The sequence below is a fragment of the Etheostoma cragini genome, chromosome 4 (genome assembly GCF_013103735.1).
Source record: "Etheostoma cragini isolate CJK2018 chromosome 4, CSU_Ecrag_1.0, whole genome shotgun sequence".
Taxonomy (NCBI): domain Eukaryota; kingdom Metazoa; phylum Chordata; class Actinopteri; order Perciformes; family Percidae; genus Etheostoma; species Etheostoma cragini.
The window spans coordinates 3,078,994-3,100,151 of NC_048410.1; the positions used below are offsets into that span (position 1 = coordinate 3,078,994).

At 41.6% G+C, this 21,158-nt stretch overlaps 1 protein-coding gene across 1 annotated transcript in view; it reads left to right on the forward strand.

Annotated features, from left to right (window-relative positions):
* Positions 1 to 21,158, forward strand: part of epha8 (eph receptor A8) — a 77,228-nt gene that overhangs the window by 45,182 nt on the left and 10,888 nt on the right. Inside the window, exons 6-15 of the mRNA XM_034868477.1 lie at positions 461 to 616; positions 1,790 to 2,212; positions 4,332 to 4,456; positions 6,391 to 6,553; positions 8,682 to 8,814; positions 12,401 to 12,468; positions 12,802 to 12,927; positions 15,567 to 15,752; positions 16,708 to 16,769; positions 18,166 to 18,393. Coding sequence (XP_034724368.1) covers positions 461 to 616; positions 1,790 to 2,212; positions 4,332 to 4,456; positions 6,391 to 6,553; positions 8,682 to 8,814; positions 12,401 to 12,468; positions 12,802 to 12,927; positions 15,567 to 15,752; positions 16,708 to 16,769; positions 18,166 to 18,393 — 1,670 coding nt within the window. The remainder of the gene's footprint in view (positions 1 to 460; positions 617 to 1,789; positions 2,213 to 4,331; positions 4,457 to 6,390; positions 6,554 to 8,681; positions 8,815 to 12,400; positions 12,469 to 12,801; positions 12,928 to 15,566; positions 15,753 to 16,707; positions 16,770 to 18,165; positions 18,394 to 21,158) is intronic.

Consider the following 21,158-nt stretch of genomic DNA (forward strand, 5'->3'; position numbering starts at 1 on the left):
AAAACCAAATCATTTAATTAAAAAAATAATAAAATCCATACCACAAAAAAAGGTGTCCAGAGAACAGAAGGAAAGTCCCAAAACAGGACAGGCAAAACACAGAACGGGGGCCAGCACTCCACTGACAGGGACAAACGAGAAACACCAAACAGGATCTAACAATCCAACAAGAGACAAAGACAAAGGGTAATGAGTAAATAAGGACCAGGTGACACGAGGGCTGGGAACAGGTGAAAGACATCAGACAATCACAAGGGCGGGAAAACTAAGGGCAGGAAGGAAAACAAGACTATCAAAATAAAACAGGAAACAGAACATACACTATCATAACAGAAGCAGCGTTGATATGCACAGATTGCTAGATCTGGCTGCAATGTTATCATGGCGTGATTGATTATGGGAGCGCAGAGCGCCTTTCTGCAAGCTCTCTTTTTACTCTATGTTTTGTCTCTCTCTCTAGCCTGTGAGGTGGGTTTCTACAAGCCGGTGGCGGGCGATGGCTTGTGTGGCAAATGTCCCCAACACAGCCACTCAGAGACCCGAGCCGCCCTCGCCTGCCCCTGTGACTCCAACTACTATCGAGCGGCAGATGACCCACCGGCAGCTCCATGCTCCCGTAAGCACAGACACACGGTACACAGCACAAGATCAACTGACCCCACATCAAGGAACACCCCCCACCCAAATAGTGCAAAGACACATGCACACACTCACTGTGCTGAACAATTGTCTGCCACAAAAATCCAATTGCCTTTTTTAGACAGTGATTGTTGAAGCTATTCAATGTTTTTTTTATATTCAATAGGTAAGTATTTAGAGTATAGTATGTAGTTTATTTGAATTATACAGGTACATGAGTTTGATTATGTCATTAGTATCTTTATTGTGGTTTATTGTGGTTATTAACCCTCATGTTGTCCTTGCATCAAATTGACTCGTTTTATAAAATTCTTTTTTTTTTTTAATTCCTCCAAATAACATGATTGATTCCACACAACGCTCTTTGAAAAGTACAAATCTCTTTCATTAATGTTGTGTCTTATTCAACTGTATAGCTTTTGAAAAAAAACATTGAAGTGGTTTTGAAATAGTTTTGGTTAAAAGTTGACATTCCAGTCTGTGATTATCCATCAACTTACATTCTTTTAATTTTAGTCGAAATAATTCCTAATTTCTGCTTTTCTGACTTAAACATTAGGTAAGATTTCCTATAAATGAGCTTTATTGACCATAAATTCAAAAAATAACTGTAAAACTAAAGTTAATAAGTTAGTGTTACGTAGTGTTGAAAAGGTCAAAAAATGCACTGAAAAAAAAAGCCTCAAAAGGGTTGAAAAGGGACAAAAACGTAAGAAAAAAATTGAAAACATTGACAGAGATCATGGCTTCATGGATTTAGCTCATGGCCTCTTTTGATCTCACAGCAACAGCCTCAACAAAAGTGTTGATTTACAATTTTGACGGTAAGCCAACAAGGGTTAAGTATCTGTTAGTGCTTTTATTCTATATGGATAAGCAGGGATGCGGAAGGTACAATCTCATTGCCATTGCATCAAAAAGTGACGCTTGGTCAGGTTCCTGTGGCGTCTATAATTGACATGAAAAGTCTTCTTTAGCGTCAAATTTAGACGTGCTTGACCAGGACTTTTTGATGCTCTGGGTGCGAGCATCCACCACCTTCAGTGGCTGTTGGATTCAAAGTTTTAAAGTTTGTTTTCCTTTAGTCTGAGGACAAATCTCCACTACATTGTTCAAACCTGAGAACGAACTCCATCTCTCTTTTCTCCAGGCCCTCCATCTGCTCCAGTAAACGTCATCTCCTCGGTCAATGGGACGTCCGTGAATTTAGAGTGGGATCGCCCTCTGGATACGGGCGGTCGCAGCGACCTGAAGTACAGCGTGCTGTGTCAGAAATGCTCGGGGGAAGGAGGTCCCTGTGAGGACTGCTCATCCTCCCCGGGAGGCCCTGGTGGAGGGAAGGCAGGCGGAGGAGGGGCGAGTCTCGGGGTCGGAGGGATGGTGGAGCGTCTGGGCAACGCGGCAGTTCGATTCGTTCCACGCCAGACTGGGTTGACGGAGCCGTGGGTGACTGTGCTCAACCTGGTGGCTCACACCAACTACTCCTTCCGTCTCCTGGCCATGAACGCAGTGACACACCTGAGCAACGAGCCGTCACCGTTTGCCATGGTCAACATCACAACGAACCAGGCAGGTAGGGTTCAAAACAATCATATACACTTTCTCATCACGACGGCTATAGTACAGGCTGTCATGGAACTTAACCTGTAACTTAATGTGTATCCACTGTCCCGGGTTCTGCTTTTTAATGATAATGTACGGGATCACAATCAGTAAGGCAGGCTTGGACCCAAGGGCAGAACACAGAGGAGCAGGAAGCAGATGGAGTTCAAATGATTTAATTAATAAAATAAACTTACAGCTCTAAGTCCAAAAACAGGCAAATGTAAATGTGCTGTATTTATTTAGCGCTTTTCTAGTCTTAACGACTACTCAAAGCGCTTTTACATCATACAGGATACATTCACCATTCACACACTGTGGCCGAGGCTGCCGTACAAGGTGCCACCTGCTCATCAGATAAACATTCACACCCCGATGCGGCAACTTGGGGTTCAGTGTCTTGCCCAAGGACACTTCAACATGGGACTGCATGGCCAGGGATTGAACCCCCAACCTTCCGATTGGCAGACAACCGCTCTACCACTGAGCCACAGGCAGAGAACTGAAATCCAAAAACTTAAACATGGAGAGAAAAATCACTGCAAACAGGCAAGACTTTGGCACACAAAGAGAGACGACAATGGCAATGACAAAGGCAGGAAGTCAAACAAGGCATGGCACCAGAGACAGTTAAAGAAATGGACCAACAGATCCCGTTGAACTGGATGGAGACCAGTGAAGGATATTAGAAGCACAGGACTGGTGTACAAGAGAAGACATGCAGGGCAGGGCTACAAGAACGATAAGGTGCACACAAGCACAGAAATCTCAAAAAACAGAATACCCAAAATGTCAAGTCCTCCAGAAACCTCAGCAACATGGTCTTAAATAAAGTCAAATTTACATCTAAAAGTCAGAAAGCCTTTGGCCACAGAAAAAGACCCTGACAGTATGGGACGTAGCATCAAAGTCTCACAGCTTCTTATAAGTTCAAGTTAGGGGAACAATAGGTTACGGGTGCTTGGTTCCTGTTGAGGAGAATTACCTAAAGTCTTAAGACGGGGCACAAGTTGTAGTAAAATAAGTGTTCACTCTGCCGGGAATCCAGGACGGCTCCCATGTCCCAAGTTCTTGCTATGTAACTGTGTTGTCCTGGGCCTTCTCACTGTCAACAGACCTTTCACAGCAGACATGTTGACATGTCATAGTAGGAAAAGCACAGGTGTATTCAAACCCATTAATGAAGGCTGCATTCCACTTAGGAGAGACCAATTTCAGCTGTGCTTTTCCTACTATGAAAAAGTCAAAAAATGTTTGCTGGGAAAAAAGGTCCATTATCCAAAAGAAGAGAAATGGCACAAAAAACATCTTTAAAAAATAAAAGAAATACAAATAAACGTAGCAGCTACATAATTTTGCGTTTGAATCCAGCCTTGGCCTTACATCTCTTGTCTTTCCCTCATGCTCTTGCTGTCTCTCTCTTACTGTCAAATTTAGCAAAAGTGCCCAAAGAACAATCTTTGGAAGAAATGTGCTGTCTCAACCACATTTTGTGCTGATAATGAAAAACAGGTTGTGGAACACGCACTTTGTTTCCATAAGGACTAGTTGGAATAGCTGCCACTGTCAGCAAACATTTCTTAAATCCAAGTCTGACACTTCAATTTATTTATAGACCACATTTAAAACCAACACAGGCTGAACCAAGGAATGTACAAAGTTATATTAACTTATGTGATTTGGTCCCATAGGGTTCCCAAAGTAAACCACAGGTGAAATGTCAAAACCCGCCTCACAGTCCCCTTTTGTCATCTTAACTTAACTGTAAAGACCCCACACCTTAGTGTCATGTGACCAGTCTTCACATGTCCAGCTGGAAGTTGGCGTAATTTCATTGCATATCATACAAATTGTTGTGCATATGTTTTCGTACAATATCATACGGACGCGTTCATGACAATGCGTTGAATATTTTAGTTTTGAAGGTTGGGACTGATCCCGCATGATCCGTCTGAATGTGTTTTATGAAAAGCTGCAGTTCCTGTGTTAACAGAACTTAACTGCAGGGTGATCTCATTACGTCAATATACAATATGTGATGGTCACGTCTTGAGCTGACAAAGCAGTAATCTCTCCTGTTTCTTGTGCAGCCCCCTCTGAAGTGTTAGCGATCCGCCAGGAGAACACCAGTCAGAACAGCGTGACTCTGCTGTGGCATGAACCCGGCCAGCCCAACGGCGTAATCCTGGAGTACGACATCAAATACTACGAGAAGGTACTCAACTAACTGCCACATCCGTACCACTGGCTTTAAACAACAGGTCGTTTCCCGGTCAACTTTAACTCAATGACTTTTTAGCACATTGGCAACATCGGCCGGTAGACCAAATATAACTGCTCTATCAATCATAAAGATAACTGTAGATCAATGTTGGTCCAATGTTGCTGTCAACATTAATAACGTCAGGTTTCCGCAATATGGTAATGGTGATTCAACATTTAGTTGGCGTTGAAATTTCAATATCAACCATAAATCAATATGTATTGAATGTTTGCTTGCTATCTGGGACTGTAGTCATTTGTTTCAGGGTTGTGTCAACAAATCCTGCTAATTTTCTAAAGACAGCTAACATGAGACTACTCAGGCAGTTTATGAGAGGGAAGAGTGAGAGTGTCTGCCATACCTAGAGAACATAAGCTCATTGTCTAATTGGGCTAAACTGAGCCAAGGTATTGTGAATGCAGAGGAGTGGTTGGATGGACTCTCGATAACTTAATCCAAGAAAAAGATCCTGCTGGCAGCTCAGCTAATTGAAAGGAAATGGGGGTCGAGAGAGGGAGAGGAACAAGTAGGATGAGACGGTGTGGATTCCAACTTAGCGAAAGTGACAGTGACAGCAAGCGGCTGGCGGCTGCATAAGCCCAGTGACGAGCTAATTGCAGTGAGTGTGTGTGTGTGTGTGTGTGTGTGTGTCTGTGTGTGTGTGTGTGTTGATAGGAATCAGCTAATTGCAGAGGGAGCAGCCTGGAAACAGACAGTCTCATAGCCAAACAAGCAGGATGGTGTGGGGAGGGATGAAGGATTAGCTCGTCTTTCACACTGGTGTCTTAATCTGGCCTCGCTCAGGGGGGCGAGACGCCTGCGGGGGATTTCAAGTGGACAAGTCAGCAATGTGCTTTCTTAAGGTTTCTATACGACTGTGCTTAAGAACTATGTGTCACAGCGAGGGGGTGTGTGCTTTTGCTGAGGATGATAATGAAGACAAAAAAAAGCTCTTATTTCTGCACCTCGCACTTTTTCACAATTAGGCTCTTATCCTTTCCAAAGAAATATGAATGATTCACTTATTGTGCTGTTTGGCTGCACCTTGCTCCTCTTATTATCGTCGAACTCATTTTACCTCCACACTTATCAAGCATCTCTGAAGTAAGTTTGCCAGGATGCTGCAGCAAGCAGATGAAACAAGGTGAGGATAGCAGTGATGATGAACTTTTGCACAAAACATCCGAAGAGAGAATGTTTCTTCAAAATAAATATTATATATATTAACGAATATGTAAGCTACTGTATATAAAAACACAAAACTTGGCATATCACATAGGCATAAAAGAACATTTAGAATTTACATTTGAGCAAATGGTGCATCATAAATGAATTATCTTATATGAAAATAAGACACACACTTCTCAAAAGGTTCCTTTCATTATTTTGGCTGATTAAAGATGTCTGAGGTAATTACCGGCCAATTTAATTCGACTGGCAGACAAGTTGTATTCATTAAAGTAACGGCATACAGGATAGGAAATCTAAGTTAAAGGAGTATTACGGTCAATTTTTAAGTTAATCTTGATCGCTATAAATGTGCGAGTACAGTTGACAGTCACACACAAAACGGATGAGCTACAAATACACAGGCAACTGCTGCGTGATGAACTGCTGCTTGATGATTATAGAAACATGACTGCAGCTAACAGCTAGCAGCTAACAGGGCGTTCTCCATGTTGAACAGACAAATTGCATTTTGTGTCTGTTCATTTGCATGATCTGCCTTTTTCTTGCACATAGCATGTTTTGTAATAATCCATCTGTAATGTGTTAATGTGGAGCAGCTGAGTTTATGATTTCGTGGGGAAACGATGGAGCTCATAGGCAGACTAACACACCAATTCCCCAAACGTCATCTTTAAATGTGGCGGTTTCTGTTACAGGATAATGAAGCGCAGAGTTATTCCACTCTTAAGTCCAGAAACACCAGCGCCCGAGTGTCAGGGCTGAAGCCAGGCACCAAGTACATCTTCCAGGTCCGAGCCAGAACGTCAGCAGGCTGCGGACGCTTCAGCCAGAATGTGGAGATCCAGACTGGGAAAGCAGGTGTGTGTTTGTGTGTGTGTGTGTGTGTGTGTGTGTGTGTTTTATGGTATATATACAGGGGTTCTCCAACAAATAACTCAAAGGTTGATATCTAATTTTTATTCCAAGTCAAGGCTCTGGAACAATTGGCAGTAATAAAAAAGCATTCTGCCCATGTTTTGAGCTTCATGCAGTAAAAGTACAGTCGTATTCCTAGCTTCATCTAGTAAAAGGAAGTTTTGGGGTCTGGACTGAATACCTGTATAGAAGCCCTGGTCTATAAGAAACAGAGAAACAGTGTATCACTGAGTTGTTGCTTAAAATCCGCTGCTTGCCCCCAAGCCACAGGGAGCCTTTAGTAGTTGTGTATTGTTTGATACAGTGGAAAAAGTCCAGTAAGAAAACGGTTTGTGTGTTAAAAGACTTGGCCCAGAAATCTTCTAAAAGCGCGGCCAGCCCAGACTGCACAGCATGGTCCAGAGCTAGAGTGTCAGTAAGGCTGATAAACCCCTCAGTCCATCCCTCTGTTCCATTGATCTGAGCTTTCTTAGAGGGTCACCCCTGTCAGCAAAACTGCAGCCTATCCCAGCTACAATCATCGGTACACAGTGCTCGGCTGGGCTAGAAGTCATCATGAGTCTGTCCACCTGAGGCTGGTACAGCACTGAAAGTCAGGAATTACACACAAAAAAACTTTATTAGAACATTTTTCTTTCTAACAAGGGATTTGGCAGATAACATGCAGAGCAGGCTCCAGGTCTGCAAAGCTGGACCTCCTGCCTGGTTTGTGTCCCAGTGCTGTTTCACTGACTAATAGTCTCCCTTCATTCTGCTGCTCACTGGACCCTGACTCTCCTCTTGATACTGATTCATTTTCGGACTCTGAAAACAAGAAAACTGCACACATCCCACTCCCCAACATGCCGAATAATCAATAAGACCTAAAGTTCATAAAAACCAGACTCACTAGCTTTTTGTAATGTGTCTGTTACTTGTAGTTGAGTTGTATTAAACCAAGTTTGACTTTTCCAGACCTTTCTCCACAGTTATCTGGTGGAGGGTCTGGTTGGTCCACAAAGCATTTGGTGATAGGACAAAAAGGGGACCTGGCTTATTGGCATTTCTTTAAACCAATCACCATTGTTGCGGGTGCCGTTAAGCTCAAAGCAGAAAGCCAAGGGGCCTCAGCAAAACAGCCTTGTGTACGTTCGAAAGTTGTTTTAGTCATGCAACAGAGAACTCAGATTAGACAGATAGTCTAGCTAGCTGTCTGGAGTTACCCTGCAGAGATCTGAGGAGCAGTTAACTACAGTGGTGAACAATCCCAAAAGTGAAACTTCATGGATATGGACTATACCCAACCATATGTGAGATTTAAAGCTATAGTGCTTAGTTTTTTGCCGCCCTTATGAAGAATTCAATGTCCTAACAACAAAACTGTTGGCGCATCCACATGATACAAGCCTTCCTTGATTGTGCACCACCCCCACCCCTCCTCCACACAGTTGCTAGTAGCCAAGAAGGACACGAAGTATTAAAAATAACACGATGGACTCTTTAGATGAGGTAATTATCTTTTATCTTGATTTTCTGTGCGCAAAAGTTGCCGGACAACACCATTTTCTAAACAAAGCCATACTGAGAAATACAGAGATTGTTGTGTGGAGTCTTAATTAGCTTTGTATCAACTCCTTGGGCAATGGTTTGAATGTAACGGACGTTCATTGATGTGAAAAAAACTTTAAAAGTAACCTGCAGTCTGACAACAAAAGTCTTTCCAATTATTTTAAATGTGTGTAGTTAGTTTAGGCTGCGGCGGTGGGGGCAGCAGGGGGGGAGGCGAAAAGTTGAGAACCTTTAAACTTGTTTTAATTCGTAATTTATTCAATAGCATTTCTTAAAGCTGTTTTATTGTCTGCGTTGTTCTTGATTTAATGGACCTGACAAATCTTTTTAAAAAATAGATAGAATAGACATCCTCAGCTGAATATTTCCTGCCTTCAATGCCAGAGCTACATTTTCAAAATGCAAGCTTAAGTTCTTCCTTGTCTTGTTTGACCGTAAAAACAGTTGACCTGCCACCTGCCACCTGGGTGTGTTAGTGTAAACTTTCCCTCAGCTTACACAGTGTGTTTGTGTGTGTTTTCAGCTCCTCTGCGCTACAACACCATGACCATCATCTGGATCTGCATGGCCATGGTGTCCGGCCTGGTAACCTTTCTGGCCATCATCATCTGCAGGAAACGGCAAGGCTACACTTTACCACACTACCCATCGCTGCTGTGTGTGGAACACTTTCTTACACTACTCTATACCGTGTCTCTATTTGTGTAATGTTGCTTGTGATCAAAGCCCCCCCCCCCGTGTTCACTGTTTTCCTCCCCTGCTTTTTCCACATGTAGTGTTGGCTGCCAGTCAAGGGTGTAACTTTGTGCTGAACATTGGGGGGTTGAGAGCGCCACTTTTGAGCATAAATGAAATTTCGAGCGTATAAAATACGTAATTTCCTGCATTCTGGTGAATATTCCTGCAATGACTTGTGACTTTTCTGCTTCAATTTATGGTGCACATAATCCTAAATAGATCAGAACAAAACTGAAACAAGTTAATACAAAATGATGCACGACCCGTTAACAATTTTAACATCTCTACTCTTGAGTAGCACTCAATAACAGAAGAAGTTCTGGCAGCTTGTTCAAATTAATTGTGTGCAGTTGCAGTTAAATCACACACCATTTTCTGTTTTTGTCTCTTAGACCAAGCGACCAATTTTTTTACATTTGATGTTTTCTTTTTTTTTTTATCCTTTTTGCACCTTTTTTCCATAACTAACATTGCACCTTTGTTTTTCCGGCATCCTATATTTGTGATATAATTTCTTTTCATAAAACGAGTCAAATTTGACCCGAGGACAACCTGTGGGTTCATAACTATGTTTATTATTACGCCAGTCATCGAAGCACCGATCAAGGTCCCGTAATGCAGTTCAAACTATAAATAAAGAGAAATACAACTGTGAATAGAATCACGGTCTATGGTCAATTTCGGTTAAAATACATAGTCATACATAGATATATCTTCAACGCTCCCCCCTTCACCTTTCCAGAATTAATCTTTTTTTATTCTAAATTGTGTGACATTTTAACTCAATCTACTTTGATGCAGAAACACCTTTGGTCCGTCTTGTCATGTTGAAATGTTCATAATGTCAGAGCGCACATAACATGTATGCTTTTATATCAATTATCAATAAGGATGATGAGTAATGGAGTTTCTTTCATCTTCTAAACCCCCCCCAACTTCTTACTGTCTTGTGTAGTTAATTTCCTAACTCATAATTTCCCCCTCATAGTTTAGATTTAATTATGTTGATTTATGTGCAGTAGCTTGCAAGCCAAACGTTATCCACTTATCCCATCATGCTCCTGTTCCTCCCTTTTGATGTCTTCAACGTACATCTCTGAAGTACTGCATCAAATAATTCATGTCATTGCACTTAATTAGTTCGCACTTCAATGGATATTAAGTTTAATTTTCCATTCTGTTTGAAAATTAACACAAATATGTTGTAGGATACAAAGATGTTATCCAGGCAAAATCATGTTGTCATGACTGCAAAGTCCAGCATATCCAACGTTACAAAGAGTATGAAAAAAGAAAGTCTTAACTGATTGTTAGGGTTTCAGAGGATGTAGGACCCAAACGCAGAGACGGACAGGCAGTGTGAGCTTTGAAGATTTAATGAACAAATTATGAAGTCCATACCAACAAAGTTGTCCAGAGAACAAAAGGAAAATCAAAACAGGTGCAAGCAGAATCCCCAAAAACAGGACAGGCAAAACACGGAATAGTAGCGAGCAATCCAGAGATAAAGATAGAAAAGAGACTAAATACACAGGGTAATGAGATAATAAGGACCAAGTGACACAAGGGCTGGGAACAGGTGAAAGACATCAGACAATCACAAGGGCAGGAAAACTAAGGGCAGGAAGTCAATCTCAACAAGATGGCACAGAAAACCAAACTATCACAATAAAACAGGAAACAGAATATAAATAAGACAAGACCAAAAATAACACAATCACAAGACATGACAGAAAACCAGGCTAACAAATTAAGACACGAAAACAGACTACCACAAAAAAGACTACCACAAAAAAACAAGACCAAACACCAAAACCATAACCATAAAATGGATGGATGGATGGATGGATGGATGGCTTTATTGATCAAGGTGTCTTTGCAGCCAGGTACCTTAAAGTGTCCATATTATGAAAAAACACTTTATGGGATTTGGGGTGATATTATTTGTCTCTGATGCTTGCACACCCATACAACTGGAAGAAAAAAACACTATCCATGCTGTTTTAAGTGAGATTACGTTTTCTGATCGTCCTCTGCCAACAGTCTCCGGGTGAGCTGTTAAAAATCCGCACGGCTTTCTACGTCACTTGAGACGAAGTGGCTTATTGTAGCATGCTAGCACTTGCATGCTAGCTCGTTCTCAATGGCAAAACCCCACAACACACACACTAGTTGACCATAATCTCCAAAAGGACTACTTCCATGTCCCTGTTGTGCAGGTATTCCACAAGTGGCCCTCGTTTAGAAGAAGTCTCCCAGCTAATCCTGACTTGGACTGACCAAAGTTGGAGGAAGACTAATCTAGCTGGTGTGACGTACCTAGCTACTGAGCATGTGCAGCTCCCAACACAGATAGTATAGGAGTGAGATGTCTCACTCTGGAGCTAAAACAGAGACCTAAACACACATGGTAAATACAGGATCTGCAGCAATGTGCAACAATATGGTGTTTTTTGAAAATGAAACCATGTAAACCTATTCTGGTACAACTTCAAAAAACAGTGATGAACCTGAAAATGAGCATCATATGGGCGCTTTAAAAACAGTCACAATACTATTAATACAGTTCAACAGACCATGATAAAATCACAATGCAATACAGCTCAAATGCACTTTTAGAGGAGAGATACAAATACAGTGGGAAAGCATTGCACAGTAGAGAGCTTTACAATGTCATACATATATAAGATGCAGAGAGGACATAAGGCAAATATATAGATATGATTTGTAAATAAGTATAATCAATAGTAGATAAATAATTGGTAATTATTCTGGAGTGTGGGGTGCAACGGATAAGAGGTAGCCTACGCCTTTACTAAGTCCAGATGCCTGTTCATAGGTCTAATAGGCAGAAATAAGTTTATAGACTGCGTCCACTGAAGAGTTTGTGGCTTCATTTTCAAAGTCATGTCTTATATGTGAAGGAGGCGTTAAATCCTTCTGGCCTGTCCCTCTTAAATGCCTTCCTGAGATGTGTTTGTTGGGCCTTCTTTACATGCATATCGCGGCTGTCAGGTAAAAAAAATGAAAAAAGGCAACATGAAAACTTTTCATTGAGCGGTTTACCTCAGACGACGTCCGACGAAATCGCCTCGTCCCTGTTTAAATATTTGTCAAACCCAGAGAGGAAATATAGAGGTACAAGGTTTCTCCCCGGCATGTAACCTCAAAACATAGAAGCATGTACCGACAGAAACAGGTTGTTAATACAAAATGTATATTTGAAGGATTGGTTTCACCTTGGTGGCAGTGGAATACCTAATTAACCGAGACTGACTCGGTGTTCCTGATAAATAACTCTGTGTCTCTAAGTGATGAAAAGCCCTTTGGAAGTTAATAATTCACTATGAACAATTATTGATTCATTAATTATGAGGGGTGGTTAGAGTTTGATTGTACACGTTTCACTATTGTCCTGTATTCATCCCACTGTATGTTTGCGTGTGCATGTGTGCGTGTTTGGATGACTGTCTGTGTGTGTGCATGTGTGTTTTTTTTTTATAGACACTGTGGCTACAGCAAAGCCTTCCAGGACTCTGATGAGGAGAAAACGCATTACCAGAACGGTCACGGTATGTTTGTCCCCTCAATTACTACCAAAATGTATCAATTGGATTGCATTTTCATGTAATAAAGTTCATCCATGGAGCAACAACAAACCATTTTCATCGTCTACTGATTGATTACAGGGGCACACACAGATCTTATTTCCTGGATGCTGTCTCCCTCTCTCTCTCTCTCTCTCTCTCTCTCTCTCTCTCACTCTCTCGTCTTCCTTCTGTTGTCTGAGTGTTTTCTTCTCTTTCATCAAGTTTTCCCTCCACACACCATGTGATGGGGGGCTCAGATGTGATGTGGCTCTCATTCTCCGAGATGTGACCAAATGCTAATTTTGTTTATCTTAGTGTCATTCCCCGATGCAAGGTTCTATATCGACCCGCACACATACGAGGACCCCTGCCAGGCTGTCCACGAGTTTGCCCGAGAAATTGAAGCTTCCAGGATCAAAATAGAGAAAATCATTGGTTCAGGTAAATCCATAGAGACACACACACACACACACACACACACACACACACACACACACACACACACACACACACAAACACACATACGCAAACAGAGTGAGAATCATTGGCTGGGCTAACTTAAAATCATTGGCCGGTGTAAAGGCTGTGGTGTGCAGCAGAGAGGAGGATGGCAGAGCGGAATCAGAGCGTTGCGTGGGACTATCAATCAAAGCTCCTCGGACAGCCAAGGAATACTAACACAGTGTCTGCTCCACAATACACTGTGCTAGATATGACTCCTGCAGACATAAAGAGAAATCTAAAGTATAGAATAGAGGAAGACAAATAACAGCGGTCACACTGTAAGTTCTTCTGAGCTGCAGATAAGACATAAAGGGCCTTGTCACATCCAAAAGTCACAACCATGGTTCAGGTTTTCTGCTAAGTTTTTTGGTTTCACACTGTAATTATTCAAGTGTACTAATGAACTTGTTGGGAAAAGTCAAAATTATCAATGGCAAATCAATAATTGTTACCTATATACCTTTACAAACTAAAACCAAAGCAAAAACAACAGACAAGTAGCAGGCATGTGGGTGTGTGTGTGTGTGTGTGTGTGTGTGTGTGTGTGTGTGGGAAAAGGGGGAAGGTGACAAGACCGAGTGGTTGCTAGGCTAAGCCCAGGACTAGCCGTTAGCTCATTCAAGCTAGGCTATGTGCTACAGACACAGCGGTACCACAAATAGGTTTTAGCTAAACAACGCACATGTGTGCGTGTGGGTGTGTGTGTTTGTGTATATGTGACTGTCGTGGCTCTAAGTGTTAGCTGTTCACAACACTGTGTATGGGTGAATGTGTGTAAATGTGTGCATGTTAGGTTAGTGTCAAAGAAGAAAGGAAAGCATGTTTTAGAGAAAGAAAAGACACTTTAGATCTTGATTATCGATAATGAACACTCCTCTCGTTAATCCAGGCATGGACAGGACCGACTGAGATTTTGGTTTGAACAAGGGGACGTTCATTATACACACTCTGGCGAGCTAAACAGCTGATTTTTTTTACGGAGATAAAGCTCCATCAGTCTACAAAGGACGGCTGTGAGCTGACAGACCCACAGAGCCTATTATCTCACGTAGAATTTTCAGGTCACAAGCCACACACACACACACACACACACACACACCATTTCCCGTGATCTAGGACTTTCACAGAAACAGACTTGACTCTGCGGTCACAGTCATAGATTAAAAATCAAAGTGCACCGGTACTGCTTATTAATGAAATCACATCAACATCATAACACATTTGCAGTCATTAATAAACACACATATACATCTCTGCCCACAACACTGTCAAGTCTCTCACTATGTGCAGTCCTGTAGTTTGGTCCGAAAAAGGGGTTGACCACTTGGCCAGTGATTAACGAAACAACTCCACCCGGGCAGGGTGCGTGGAAAAGTTGAGAGTCAACTCAGAAGGGAAGAGTGGTCCATGTTGTCTGATTTCCCTCTCTGCAGAACTGAAACACCAACATGTGTTTCAGAGGATCCAATGGTGCTCACCAGAACACTGAAATAGTTCACTTTTCTGAATAATGATCTATTTAGCAAAGACGTCTGCGTGCCGTATGGTTACAACGGGAGATGTGGTGGAAAGAAAGGAGGAAAGGTGTGTCAGAAAGTTTTATAGTTTCACAACTGGTTGAGGCTTCCCACTGAGTTCAGGGTCCTGAGACCGAATGGGAATCCAGAGCGCTCTCAATGGTGTAAACTACAAGCTTTTAGTTTTTCAGTTTTTGGCCACTCCTTCCATTGACCATTGTCATTTGGCCATTTTGTGATTGTTTTCGTCGGTAATCTGTGTGAGTTTGGTGAAGAGGGCTTTGGAAGTTACTCAGGACGAAGACCAACCACAGTTCGTCCTCAGAGACCAGCTTTAACTTATTTAAACTCACTTCTGTGGTCTTTTTTGTTAAAATCCCTTTTACCCTAACTGAATGTCCCAACAACCTGTACACGACATAACTACGTCCTGTCGTCATCACATCTTTGGATACAAAGTGACTAAAATTGCCAAAAAAGCTTCAAAAACATGGGGGGGAAACCCCCACAAAAACTTGAAAAGGCCCAAAAAAAATGACAAAAACATCAGGGGGAAAAGTAACAAACGTTGAAAATAAAAGTTTCAATTATGACCCAGAAAAACTAAAAGTTGCACGGTCGACGGGATGAGCCTGGTGGCCCACTGGGCCTATTTTAAGACATTTTAATAAAAGAAACTATAGTTACAGTGGGGTTGCTCGGTTTGAAACCTTTTTCACATCTTTAGTTATCTTGTAGCTGTGACTTAATGTAGGGCTCAGTGGAATCTGTCTCACAGCTTTTTAAATTCTTGGATTCTATCCGTGATTTTACCGTGAAACTACTGGGCTCCACATTGATGCTGCCATCACTCTGACTTAAACCAGGCCTTCGTCTGGAAAACACTTGCCAGAGGGCTAAACAACTTTTCTGGGGGATACCCTGAGGTGGCGGGCGCATTGCATGTTGAATACAGTAATAAAGAATTAAAGACTGGATGTATTTTGTGCTGAAATGGGATCATTCGTGTGTTTGTGTGTGTGTGTGTGTGTTTGTGTGTGTGTGTGTGTGTGTGTTAAGGGGAGTTTGGGGAGGTGTGTTATGGACGTATGAGACTCCCGGGTAAAAGAGACATCCCAGTGGCCTTGAAGACCCTGAAGGCAGGCTACACAGAGAAACAGAAGAGGGACTTCCTGGCTGAGGCGTCCATCATGGCCCAGTTCGACCACCCCAACGTCATCCGCCTGGAGGGAGTGGTGACTCAGAGTACGCGACTGCTAAAGCTACATATTAGTGTGAAGTTTTAGTGTCAGGATTAATGACTGCATGCTAATATTTATGACAGAACATCTGGTTGTTTATAAGCATAAAGCATAGTTTAATAATAGTAAAAGTACATTTCTAAGCTACATATATAAGCGTCATAAGAGGCTATTTTGCAGCGGCACCTTTGCTCCATCCTGCGCTTAGCACCGCCCAAGGCGACTGTCATTGGTTTAAATAAATATCAATAAACTAGAGCATGTTTTATTCCCATCCCGAAATGCTGTGTGGACTAACCAGACCCTCCTCCACAGCACTGTGGAGTGAGGTCTGGCAATGCAAGACTACCACTGTGCCGACCCTTGCTCTAAAATTACAAAACAGTGGTGCCCGTATCCAGGATATATTGGCTTTAGGGTTTGGGTATTGGGTTCAATGGTAGGAAGTCAATCAGGAAGTAAATATAACTGTTTTTAGCAATCTATAACACCTGAGAGAAACAAAACAGTCAACTTAACAGACACAGCAGATACAGGGACAGTCCAGCAGGGAAGCCTATGAAAAAAGACTAGTTTTAAGCAGTGAGTCGACTCAGAAGTCAAATGGTTAGAACTTGAGAGTTCTTGTTTTGGCTTCATTCACATATTTGTTGTAGTAAGCCCATAGTTATTCTTAGGTAAAACGGAAGAGTTTGGAGGAAAAGACTTCCTTGAATACTTCTATGGCTAACTGTGTAAAGGTAATAGTCGGATTTCACTAAAAGGTTTCTTTGTAAAAAAAAAACAACGTAATTATTCATATATTAAATAGGATGAATTCTTTTAGATATCACACGTAAGACATACAGTTAATCAGTGTTGAACATGCATGTAAGTACTGTATATTTGTGTATATATCCTGTAGCTATGCCGTTCAGCTCAGTAGGAAGAGTCCTGAAGCTTCCTGTTTGTTCCCTCAGGCAAACCGGCGATGATCATCACAGAGTACATGGAGAATGGCTCTCTGGACTCCTTCCTCAGGGTTGGTAGTGAAGTTTTTGATTGAAAAGTATCGGAGCAGTAAAAGTTCTGGTTTGCTTGAATTTTTGTGTAGTTACGTCTCAGTGTTAAAGGTCTCACATGTTGCCAATTCAGCCTGCCCATGGTCCCCCAGTGGCTATAAAAGGTGGATAGGTGTAAACCAAGCCCTGGGTATCCTGATCTGCCTTTGAGAAAATGAAAGTTTAGACTGGCCGATCTGGAATCTTGCTCCTTATGAGGTCATAAGGGGCAAGGTTGCCTCCCCTTTCTCTGCTTTGCCCGCTCAGAGAATTTGGCCCACCCATGAGAGAGAGATATCATGGCTTTCAAATGAGCTGGGTGGCAGTTGGTCAAGGCCACACCCCCAACTTCCCCCTTGCAACCCCTCTCTCCTACTTAAAAACTACAGGGAATACTACTATGGGAAAGCTCATTGTGGGACTGGCTCTAGTGGCTTTAATTCTGCACCAAGGCTGGATTTTGGGAAAGAGACTTCAGATACAGTATTAGGGGACCACTAAAAGAGACTTCAAATACAGTATTAGGGACCACTATGGTCTATATAAAAGAGACTTCAGATACAGTATTAGGGGACCACTAAAAGAGACTTCAAATACAGTATTAGGGACCACTATGGTCTATATAAAAGAGACTTTAAATACAGTATTAGGGGACCACTAAGGTCTATATAAAGGAGACTTCAGATACAGTATTAGGGGACCACTGAGGTCTGTATAAAAGAATCCAAATAGCACCATGTCATGGGACCTTTCCTTGTTGTCTGTCAATGAGTGAGTTGTGATCTTTCCCTCTCTGTAAAGCTATGACTGCTGATTGTCCGGTGAAAAGAATGAGTCACCGAGTTGTTATCTTCTCAACAAGTTTTAAAAAGCTTTGTGCATTTCCTTTTGATAATCCAGTAGATTTTCAGAAGATGTTATGAGCCTCTTTGAGGTTGGCAGCTGTTCTCTAAACATCTAGGAGAATATAATTCATTGATTTATGTCAGAACGTAAAAATCTCCAAAGATGGCGAGCAACATCACTTCACTTAGAGAATTAAAGCCAGGAGAAAGGCACCAGTGGATTTAGAGCAGCAAATATTAAAGTTTTCTTTAACAAGATATACGTTTATTTATCATTGTGTTACATCCACAATGTCAAACAGTTTTTTTGCTTATATGAAAATACTGTAGGATTATTACTTGAAAGCAAATCCCTGTCATGTTTTAGTCTTTTATCTTTTCTCTCTTCTCTATCTTGATTAAAATCTCCGCTTCTATCACTCTCCTCATCTTTTCTGCTGCTGTACATCCCATTTTTTGATCAGCCATTAAAACTCTCTCTCCCTACCTCCTCCTTCCCAATCTCTCTCTTTTCTTCCCCTCCTTCCTGTAGAGACACGATGGCCAGTTCACCATCATCCAGCTGGTTGGGCTGCTGCGCGGCATTGCAGCCGGCATGACCTACCTGTCTGACCTGGGTTACATCCACAGAGACCTGGCTGCCCGCAACATCTTGGTCAACAGCAACCTGGTGTGTAAGGTGTCTGACTTTGGTCTGTCCCGAGTACTGGAGGATGACCCCGACGCTGCATACACCACCAGTGTGAGTTTTCACATTGAGGCAAGCATAATGCAGAAGACACACGCTCGCACACACACATGCACGCATACACACTTTTGAAATGAAGGCAAGGCAAGATAGCTTTGTTTATATAGCACAATTAAGCAAAAAAAGTCTGAAAAAGGGACAAAAATGTCACATTTTTGGCTGTTTTTGACCCGGGAGAACAACACAAGGGTTGAGATAATGTGAAAACAGCTAAAACAGAATAAGACAGGTATGAAATGCAAGAATGAAAGTTACAATGCAATGCAAGAAGTAAACATTTACTTTACAATAGGCACCATAAAAAAAACAAGTCTTCATTCTGGATTTAAAAAGAACTGAGTTTTCAGTGACCTGCAGTTTTCTGGGACTTTGTTCCAGATATGTGGTGCATAAATACTCAACGCTGCTTTTCCATGTTTAGTTCAGGGTGCAGGGACAGCAAACAGACCCGACCCCTGGTTGTTTTGTTGTTTGTATGAACAAAAATCAGCCTAATGCATTTTTATCAACTGGTATTGCTAACAATGGCTGACCTGGATTGAGCGAACCCCACAAATTGTTTTAATGAAACGCGGTCAACTTTTCAGGGGACGGCAATAACATGTAATGTAGTCTATATCAACTACGATTCATTTATGGTAATTACTCAGTTGCCCCTGGAAGATCCGCCCGATGTCCCTTATTTTCGGCCGAATGTCTACCTTCAGCTTTCTTTTTGTAGCCGTTCCAAACTCTGGTGAATTTCTGAGGACTACGGTTACCTGCTCCTCAGATCTCTGCAGGGTAAATCCAGACAGCTAGCTAGACCATATGTCCAATCTGAGTTTTCGCTCACACGACTAAAACAACTTTTGAACGTTCCACCAAAACAAGTTCCTACCTGAGGCTATTTTGCAGTGGCACCGTGGCTCTGTTCGGCGCTTAGCGCCGCCCCTGATAACTATGATAGATAGGTTTAAAGAAAAGGCAATCAACCAGAGCACATTTGTATCCCATCCTGAAATGCTTAACGGACCAGACCCCCCTCGGCAGTGCTGTGGAGGCAATGCAAGACTTCATGTGATGGGACTGAAAAAAACAACTATTGAACTATAATAGCCATTACATTCCATTCATCACATATTTGGCTTCATCTTTCGTGAATCAGAATTACAAGTAGAAATGTTCTTTTATATAGCCTATTTGCTTATGAATCATTCATTTATAAGCTTCATTTTTGAAGGCAGTTCCACTAAAATCTAGCCAAAAAAGTTGAAGACAAATCCGACTTGTATGAAACCAATTCAAACACAATCAAAGTCCCATGAAAGTGAAAGCGAGAGCAAAGTAAAATCATCTTTGTAAGTGCTCCAGTAGAGAGCAGTCCAATATTAAGCCTGGTGAGCACAAATGAAAAAAAAATAAAAAAGGCCAAGCTCCTTCCAGCGTCTGATGCTATCAGCTCCCAGCACACAGATGGAAATCAGCGTTTGACACATTTGTCTGTTACAGTCTGTTAAAGCACAGCAATCAGATTACAGAAGGCAAGGTGATTAGGTGCAGCATCACTCAGAGACATATGAAGGGGAAAACGATTGTTAATGATGATATTACAGACAATATTAAATAACTATTGGAGGATTATGGCTGAAGATTAAAACGGTTCCAACTCGTCAACACATTGAGGCTTGGTCGGGACTAGCGATGTGAATGATTAACCTTTTAACCAACGATAAGAATTGTAACTAATTTAATACTCTCAATTAAACAAGTAAAAACAATATTAAAAGAAAAAGAAAACTAGCAAAAGGGGATTTGGACACTCCCTAAACGCACCTGCGCCATGCGCTTCACGCTGTTCGCATAGGTTGTTAAAACAGGGCCCACAACAGGTTTGTTGGCTTGAGGTATAGTACTTAAACTGGTGAGCAATGGTCTGGCGTTGAATCTCTGGAAGCCTGGAGTCGTTATGCCACAGGTGATGAGTAGATTGTGTGCAGCTGAGTACAATCATACACCTGAGGTCAATCACCTGGATGTCCACCACGCCCAAGACACACCCACACACAACACAGAAAACCACACAACTGTCCATAAAACCAGATAAAGCGCTAAAAGACAAGATTTAATTCTTAAACTTTTGTTTTTTTATTTTTTTACCATCGCTTTGGCGCCCCATTTGGCGCACACACACTTTTTGCGCCACTGGTTATGACTACGAGTGACCCAAATCACATTACACTTAGTTATTCAATCTGTTGTTTGATTAAAATATGAATTTGTGTGGTTTTAAGTTAAGGATCTAAGTATGTTTTTGCCAACACTGCATGAAAACATTTGTAGACACACATACCTTCCCGTTTATAAATTTAAATGTGTTTTTTGACCACCCACTGCCATATTTAAACAGTTGTTGGGGTCTATCTCTCTGGTGATTTTTGAGGCTGAAGGATTGGTTAAAAATCTTTTTTCCATCCCCAATTGGATTTAAAGGATAAGACCAAAAAAAATTATATTTTTCTTATTGTAAACCAATCCCAGGATAAAAACAAGACCAACAATTCAACAATCCCCTTTATTCCTACTGAAGACATTAATCTCTAAAAACAAAGATATCATTTCACTTTCATTTTCTAAAACAGCTGGGCACTATAGTTTTAAGTAAACTTTACAAAAACATGAGAAAAGAATGCATTTTTTGGGGCCTATTTTCTATGTGGATTACAGTTTTTCTCCATTGGTTTGGCTCATTTCTTGAAACAGAAATTACATTCTCAAAACAACATGGACAAACCTCC